Source organism: Canis lupus, chromosome 15 (genome assembly GCF_048164855.1).
Source record: "Canis lupus baileyi chromosome 15, mCanLup2.hap1, whole genome shotgun sequence".
NCBI lineage: Eukaryota > Metazoa > Chordata > Mammalia > Carnivora > Canidae > Canis > Canis lupus.
The window spans coordinates 6916600-6925643 of record NC_132852.1 but is presented as its reverse complement, the minus strand read 5'-3'; the positions used below and the strand labels follow the sequence as shown (position 1 = coordinate 6925643).

Here is a 9044-nt window from a genome sequence, read left to right as displayed (position 1 = left end):
AATGACAAAGGGGAGATCACTACCAACACCAAGGAAATACAAACGATTTTAAAAACTTATTATGGGCAGCCATACGCCATTAAATTAGGCAATCTAGAAGAAATGGACAGATTTCTGGAAAACCACGAACTACCAAAACTGGAACAGGAAGAAATAGAAAACCTGAACAGGCCGATAACCAGGGAGGAAATTGAAGCAGTCATCAAAACCCTCCAAAGACACAAAAGTCCAGGGCCAGATGGCTTCCCTGGAGAATTCTATGAAACGCTTAATGAAGAAACCGTACCTATTCTACTACAGCTGTTTAAAAGATGGAAAGAGATGGAGTACTTCCAAACTTCTTCTATGAGGCCAGCATCACCTTAATTCCAAAACCCAACAAAGACCCCACCCAGAAGGAGAATTAGAGACCAATATCCCTGATGAACATGGATGCAAAAATTCTCAACAGGATACTAGCCAATAGAAGCCAACAATATATTAAGAAGATGATTCAAAATGACCAAGTGGGATTTATACCTGGGATGCAATGCTGGTTCAACACACGTAAACAATCAATGTGACTAACCATATCAGCAAGAGAAAAAAAGAAGAACCATCTGACCCTCTCAATAGAGGCAGAGAAAGCATTTGACAAAATACAGCATCCGTTCCTGATCAAAACTCTTCAGAGTGTAGGGAGAGAGGGAATATTCTTCAGCATCTTAAAAGCCATCTACGAGAAGCCCACAGCAGCTTTCCCAATGGGGAAGCACTGGGAGCCTTTCCCCTAAGATCAGGAAGAGGACAGGGATGTCCACTCTCACCACTGCTATTCAACATAGCACTAGAAGTCCTAGCCTCAGCCATCAGGCAACAAAAAGGAATAAAAGGCGTTCAAATTGGCAAAGAAAAATTCAAACTCTCCCTCTTCACAGATGACATGATACTTTACATAGAAAACCCAAAAGAGTCCACCCCAAGATTGCTAGAACTCATACAGCAATTTGGCAGTGTGGCAGGATACAAAATCAATGCCCAGAAGTCAGTGGCATTTCTGTACACTAACAACGAGACTGAAGAAAGAGAAATTGAGGAGTCAATCCCATTTACAATTGCATCCAAAAGCATAAGATACCTAGGAATCAACCTAACCAAAGAGGTAAAGGATCTATACCCTAAAAACTACAGAACGCTTCTGAAAGAAATGGAGGAAGATACAAAGAGATGGAAAAATATTCCATGCTCATGGATTGGAAGAATTAATATTGTGAAAATGCCAATGCTACCCAGGGCAATTTACACGTTCAATGCAATCCCTATCAAAATACCATGGACTTTCTTCAGAGAGTTGCTACAAATCATCTTAAGATTTGTGTGGAATCAGAAAAGACTTCGAATACCCAGGGATTTATTGAAAAAGAAAACCATAGCTGGGGGCATCACAATGCCAGATTTCAGGTTGTACTACAAAGCTGTGGTCATCAAGACACTGTGGTCCTGGCACAAAAACAGACACATAGATCAATGGAACAAAAGAGAAAATCCAGAAGTGGACCCTCAACTTTATGGTCAACTAACATTCAACAAAGCAGGAAAGACTACCCACTGGAAAAAAAGACAGTCTCTTCAATAAATGGTGCTGGGAACACTGGACTTCCATAGGCAGAAGAATGAAACTGGATCATTCTCTTACATCATACACAAAGATAAACTCAAAATGGATGAAAGATCTAAATGAGAGACAAGATTCCATCAAAATCCTAGAGGAGAACACAGGCAACACCCTTTTTGAACTTGGCCACAGTAACTTCTTGCAAGATACATCCATGAAGGCAAGGGAAAGAGAAGCAAAAATGAACTGTTGGGACTTCATCAAGATAAGAAGCTTCTGCACAGCAAAACTGAAAGACAACCTGCAGAACGGGAGAAGATATTTGCAAATGATACACCAGATAAAGGGCTAGTATCCAAGATCTATAAAGAACTTATTAAACTCAAAAGAAAAGAAACAACACATCCAATCAAGAAATGAGCAAAAGACATGAACAGAAATCTCACAGAGGAAGACATAGACCTGCCCACCAAGCACATGAGAAAATGCTCCACATCACTGGCCATCAGGGAAATACAAATCAAAACCACCATGAGATCCCACCTCACACCAGTGAGAATGGAGAACATTAACAAGGCAGGAAACAACAATTTTTTTGTCTGCTTTTTATTGAAAAAAAGACCATGATTCTTTGGGAGGTGATACAAGATTGCTTTCCAGTCAGATCATAATTTCCACGATTTCTGTAATAACTATAAATTTGAAAGTTTCTCACTCTCCCCACCCCAATTCACTTTTGGCACCTGTGTGTGAAATGTCACTTCCAAAAAATGGGGGAAAATATGCTGAATACTGGGTTTTCATCACATAGTACTCCTTTCCTGAGGAAAAATTTTCTGGTTGCTAAATTGAGAATATTGATACAAGAATGCTTAACAATATCTCATCAGTAAAAGCCTTTTTCTAACCAACTCAATGGCTGTCTCAGAAGAAAATTACATAGAAATGGCATCCAATTCTCAGAGGTAAAAAGGCAATGGCTTATCTTATCCTTTTCCACTTCTCCTAATTTTACATTTAGAATTAGAGCAAATCTATGAGAGGTAGTAGAAGGTCTGGCACAGGCTCTGGCTTCATGATTTGAAAATACAATTTCAACTCATCACATTCTTCAGAAGAACTCATTATACTTAAAGGAAGCACACAAAGAGGGTCTCTTCACCTCTGCATGCAGAGGTTGACCAGAAGGACATACATTGGTTACCAACAGAGAAGGATGGGCCTGGAGGTGTCTGAATTGCCTCAGATAACGCAGGGCCCGGAGATGCACATCTGTGCCTGGCATGTGCTGTCTTAGCAATTGCAGAAGTTTCATAAGGGACGGAAATTCTGGGAACTGACAAAAGTCTTCCCCATAATAATCCAGCCATATTTCCAGCATGCAGGAGATGGCCCTGGGGAGGGACAGGCGGGCACAGGCGTCAGAAGACAGGGCTCTGTCACATGCAGGTGTCCCGGGGAAGCCCTGCAGGACACGGGGCCCCGGCCTCCCGCGCGGGGTGTCAAAGGCCAGTCCTGCTCCTCGTGCCCCTGCCACCTGGCGGTCCTGCCTGCCACAGGCCTGCTCCCCGAGGAGGGGCTGGCATGCAGCCTCTGTGTGGGGAGCCCAGGCCCAGCGGGGTGACCATCAGCGTCTCTCCTGGGGAAGCGGGGCTCCCTCCTCAGCCTGGTCCCTGTCCACCTGCCCCTTGAGTCCACTGGCAGGTGTCCGGGGACTGGGGGGGGCGGGGCGTCTGGCCTGTCATTGCCCTCACTGCACACACTGTCGCTCTGGGAAGCTCCAAGGCAGGAGGGCTCGGGCTCTGTGTCCTGCCAGGCCTTGCCAGGAGCCGCCCAGGACCGCCACCTTCGCTCCTGTGGCTCTGGGCTGCCTCCCTCCAGAGGGGCCCCTGGGGGTGTCCTTCCACTGACTCTAATATCCCATCTCCCACAGGGCGAGGGCCGCCTGGTCCGGGAGCCATCACCGGCCGTCCTGAGCACCTGCTGTGCCCCCGGGTGCAGGTGCCACCAGATTGGGGAGTGCGATGCTCCCCACCCCCTCTGCTCTGGGTCCCAGGTGTGGGGCAGAGAGAGGGTTGGGGGGGATGGAGAAGGTCTCCCTAAGGGGTCCCAGTGCCTCCCACCAAGCCCGCACCCCATCCACCGCTCTCCTTCGCTCTTTTCCCGAAGGGGCCTTAGACCTTTACCCTGTCACGGGAATTGCCGATATGTGGGGTGAGGGTGCAGCCCACCCTGCCCCACAGCCCCCTCGCTGCCCTCCTGGAGAGGGAAGGCCCTCCTGCAGGAGCCGGAGTCACTCACAGTTTCCAGCGCTGCAGGACCACGTCATTATTACCCCATGCATCTACGATGCACCCATTCCTAGAGGAGAGAGGGGGCATCCCATGAATTGTCCTGTGGACACGACCTCTCATCATGGGGGCTGTAACCCTCTGACCCCGACTAGGCCAGAGCCCCGGGGACCGTCAGCTCTGTGCGTGGGGCCACGCGCAGCTCCCAGAGAAGTGCCCGCACCTGCTGGGGCCTCCTGAAGTCTTGAGCATGAAAGGGCTCTGGCCAGGCCCTTGGCCCATATCCTAGTGGGCTTGGGGGGTCCCGGGGTCCCCCAGTCTGGCTGCCCCAGGACACAGACCCCCAATGGACTCTCAAACCTCCCTTTCAATGGGGAAACAGGCCGCTCAGGACCCTGGTGATGGGGGGGGTGGGGAGGAGGAGGCACAGGCCTGGTCACGGGGGAGGAGGACGGCTGCTGAGCACAGGCACAGCCCCTCTGGCCGACCCGCCACAGGCCAAGCCCCGGGCTGCCCTCCAGGACCCCGCTAGGCCCTGGGGGACCCTGCTCCAGGCGGGGGAGCAGCCCGAGGCCGGGAAGCTCACACCATCCCCAGCCTCCCCAGCAGCAGGTGGCCCAGCCCTGGGCTGAGGAGGGGCAGGTGCTCACTCGGTGAACAGCAGGTCCAGCACCTCGTGCGTGGTGGCGAATGTACGATAATCCTCCAAAAAGCTAAAGACGTAGATGACGTCCCTGTGCTGCAAGGCGAGCAGCAGTTGTCGGACTTTGTGCTCCAGCAGCTCCGTCCGGCTGAGCTTCTTCGGGGCGATCCGATGCCCCTTCCTGGCCAAGGCCCCTGTACCCTGAGGTGGGACAGAGGGGATGTGCAGCCTGCAGGGAGCCGCCAGGAGGCCTGGGATCCCGCCCCGGCAGGCCCTGCGCTGGGGCCCCGTGGGCTTGAGGAGCTGGGGCTCCCTCTCCCGCTCAAGCTCCCTGCCTGTCTCTTACACAAACAGGACCAACTATGCAATAAAGAAACAATCTCAGAGGATAAATGTTCAAAATATTTGGATCAGTACAAGGACCTCAAGAGACACAGAGAGAGAGACCGAGAGAGGCAGCCACACAGACAGAGGGAGAAGCAGCCCGTGCAGGGAGCCCAGGCGGGGCTCGATCCCGGGCCTCGGAGATCAGGCCTGGGGGAAGGCAGGCGCTAACCCCTGGGCAACCAGGCCTCCCCTGAGGGCTCTATTCTGATGTTCCCACACATCTGTGCGCAGGGACTCTGCATCTGGCCCAGGCAGGGGCAGGGCCATGGGGGCAGGTGTGGGGAGGGAGGGATCCAGACTCATGTGGGAGCAGGAGTGTCGGGGGGCCCAGGGGGTAGCAGGCTGGCTTCTGGGACCCGGGGTCCTTCCTGCCCCATCGGGGCCCGGGTGTCGGGGGGCCCAGCCCCTGCACTCACCCTGAGCCCGCGCTGGCCTCTGGTAGCTGCGCAGGGCACCTCCCTGCTCCTGGAGGCGTTGGGGCAGACGACCCCTTCCTCCCGCTCGCGCCCCACGTCCCGGGTAGAGCTCTGTGGAGACAGTGCCCGGCAGCCAGGCAGGAGACCTCAGCGCCTGGTCTGGCCCCCTCGGCTGGGCCGCACCCCCAGCTGCCTCCACCCAGACACCCCACAGTGCAGGCGGCACCCACCGCCCCCGGGGACAGCAAAGGGATGAGGATGCAGGGCCTCGGGGTGATTCCGGGGCGGGTAGAGGACCTCAGGAACCCTGTTTCCCCCCTGCCCACCTTGACATCAGGGTGACCCTGAAGGGATCCCCGGGGAATGTGCCGCCCTGCAGTGTCCCCCAGCCTGCATGGGACCTGCCCACACATCCCTGGTTCCCTGAAACTGAGGAGGAGGGGATGAGGCTCCCAGGATGGTGGCACCGGGGGCCTGGCCTGGCCTGCGCTGTGTTACCTGACGGCGCCTCCTGATCATCGCCCTGACGCCTTGGTATCTATGCTGGAGCCACTGCCTACAGCATTGGAACAAGCCGCACCCCTGGGGTTCCTGGGAGCCAGAGCCCCCAGACGTGGGCCGGCAGCAAGAGAGCATCCTCCAGTAGCAGATGTCTCCAGCCAAGTGAGCCTGAGCTGGGGCTGCACTGGATGCAGGTGCCTGGTTTGGGGGGTTCCAAGTTCTGTTGGGCTCTGTGACACGGAAGTGAACTCACTTCCTGGGACCCCCGCCCTGACCCACTCCTGGAGGAAGCTGCAGGGGCAGTGCTCGTGCTGCCAACGCTTCCCCCCTCCCTGCAGGCAATGGCCTGTGCACACAGGGACACGACCGCAGCCCTGTCCACAGGCCCCAGGGAAGGACTGTGTGCAACCAGGACCCCAGCCTGGACACACGCCTGGGTTCAGACACGACTGTCCAGTCTTCCCCACTTTGACCCCAGAGAAGCCGTTGTACCCGTCGGGGATGGTCAGCGTCTGGCCTGTGGGACAGGGAGTATCCTAGCGGGTGCTTCCCCCAGACGTCCCCATGCCACTGTGGCCTCATATCTATGACCTTGGAGGCGGGTGTCACCTGCAGGACATACCTCCACCCACACATTCTTCCTTCATGTGTACATGCGTCCAGGTCCAAGAGGTCCTGTGTGCACACATGTGGGCACTGGTACCCTCATTCTGGAGGTCCAGAAGATGACAGTCCCCCCGGGCAGGGATGGGCAACAGCTTCCCAGGATCCTAGGCTCCTGAATCCAAGGTAAACCCTGCAGAAGGTTTCGTCTGGACTCCTGTTGTGATTCTGAGTCTGGGGTTATGGATTTGCTCCCGAATGGGACCCTCTGTGCCCTGTGACCCTGGGTCAGGTGTTCAAAACTGCAGCTATTTCAGAAAACCGATCTTTTCCTCACCCTTCAATTCATGAGTTACACATCCAAGAAGACTGACTCCACACACATTTTTCCAAATTAAATGATATCTATGTTGACACGCATGTTCACTATCTCATGTGCTATTTAGAAGAGTCCAGAAGGGGGTGGTTGTCCTATGTCTTCTGGAATGCTTGCTTTCACAGAACTGAAGCTCCAGGGCAGCTTGTGTGTGCTGACTGTGTCACAGCGATGGGGAAGGCTATGGGCCATGGGGCAAGCGCTCAGGAGGACAAAGGATCAGGCTCTGGGCCAGGCCACATGCAGACATGTTCATGACCAGGTTAATGGAGGACATTGTGGTGTTTGTCCAAACGGGGGCTCCTTTGTTTCCTTTTTCTCTTCTCTTGGACATGGAGCTATTCACCAGGAAGCAGCAGCCTTGCAGGCAGGACTTTCTAGGAGAGAGAGGAGTCAACATGCCTGTGCCAATGTCATTTTTTCTGGATTTATTCACAGGCTAAGTCATTTGAAAACAGAAGACAGTTATGTTTAAAAACTACCATGTACTGGGCCAAGACAGTCCTGCCTTTGTAGTTTCTGTGAAATCAGGTGCAGAGCGGCAGGAAAGTCATCTCATCTCCTATTATGTGAAAGTCAATATGTGCATTGTGAGGAATGAGAAATTTCTAGGTGTAGGATGGAGAGATGATGGAGGAGAGATGGATGACAGGGAGGCTCTTCAGCGATAGATGGACACACCCTCGATGGAGAAATAGATATGGAGTAACATTGCTCTTGAGAGCTACTCCTCAGCCCTCCTTCCCTGCTTGGAAGGTCCTGGCCAGGGGTGAAGCAGGAGGACCCATTACTCGCAGGGCAATATTATCAGAAACTTAATGGCACTTACAGGGTCTCAACCTGATCTACTCTTTTCCAAACCAATATTGACCTCCCAGTAGGGCCCCCAGGCTTCCAATGAAAGCCATGGTTTCCCCAGGTGCAGAGGCTGCACAGGGGATGAGCAAGGACTGCGGAGCGTTGGAAGCACAGCACAGGAAGGATTTTTCACCTTTCCTCAGCAGGCAGTGTCCAGCTGTGGCAACATTAGAGTTGCAAGGTGGGAACCACGTCCCCAGACCTTCTGTCAATACTCATCGTGCCTCTGCAGCTCTAGCAAATGCACACGCTGCAGCCCAAAGTGTGGAGCTGCACACCTGCCAGCCTGAGCAGCTGCACAAAGTGGGGTCCTTTGGAAGCCTAGGAACAACTTGGGCTGGCCAGCGTCGCCCTCTGCTGGTCTGAGCTCACGGTGCAAGGCTCCTGTTGTGACCTCCCCTATGGAATGGGAACAGGTGGGTGGACTTGCTCAGGTGTGGGTAGCACAGGTGGGAGAAGGTCATCCAGGAGGTGCTGGCCACAGCGTACAGGGAGCTGAATGGATGATTACAGGGGATTTCATAATGTGAGCGTGTGTGTGTGTGTGTGTGTGTGTGTGTGTGTCTGAATGCAGATGTTAATCCAGCAGAGGTTTGGATACCGAAATTTGCACAGATTGACTTGCATATGTGGATTTTTCTGTGGCTTTTTCCTTCATCATTCATGTGTCCTGCCCTATTGCCATTTCACTTAAGATTCCTGTCAGTTCAGAACAAATCAAATAAAAGACACTTCATTGGATGTAGTCATTCAAAATCTAACTCCACTTTGTGAATTTAAACCCTTTAATTCCAAAAATACTTGTCAGTCTTCATTCATCTAGAATTCCTGGATCCAGGGCTGTAGAGGATGGTTGGTTTTCCAAAGCAGCTCCAGCCAGAATGACTGACACAGGATTTCAGGGCACAGAGGGAACTATTTAGGAGGAGATCCACAGCCCAGGCTCAGAGTCACAACTCGACTTAGACATGATTGTTGTCGGAGAGAGAAAATTTCAGGAAGAGTGACAGGTCACTCATCACTAGAATTTTCAGGGCACTTGGGGCTTTGGAGGACAGGGGTGTGGGATGGGCAAGGTCTGCTCTTCCTCCAGGGAGACCCTCTTTCCTGAAACAAACCCCCAACACACGCAGATACTCAAAGAATACACACATCCATACATAAAGGAATGATTATAAATGCTGTCTTAGAAAGTCAAATGGTATTCCACCTGTTTTCATACCTCATTAGATCTCGTTCCAATGTATTTTAACTTTTTGAGGCAACTGACACATATTTATTTTACGTTGTAAAAGAGAAGAGGATACTTTCTCTACATGTGTGTGGATTCCTCAGGATAGGCAAACCACCAGCTATGCCTGAGCATCCTCTATTA

The 9044-nt window shown here is 52.5% G+C and overlaps 1 protein-coding gene across 1 annotated transcript; it reads right to left on the bottom strand.

The window, feature by feature from the left end:
* Positions 1-992: 992 nt before the first annotated feature.
* LOC140604592 (ral guanine nucleotide dissociation stimulator-like) lies at positions 993-6032 on the bottom strand. Its single transcript, XM_072775823.1, has 4 exons — positions 5830-6032; positions 5332-5442; positions 4536-4729; positions 993-3955 (listed from the first exon to the last, which is right to left on the bottom strand). Exons 1-4 carry the CDS (start codon positions 5965-5967, stop codon positions 3892-3894), a joined length of 507 nt encoding a protein of 168 aa, XP_072631924.1. The 5' UTR covers positions 5968-6032; the 3' UTR covers positions 993-3891.
* Positions 6033-9044: the final 3012 nt, after the last annotated feature.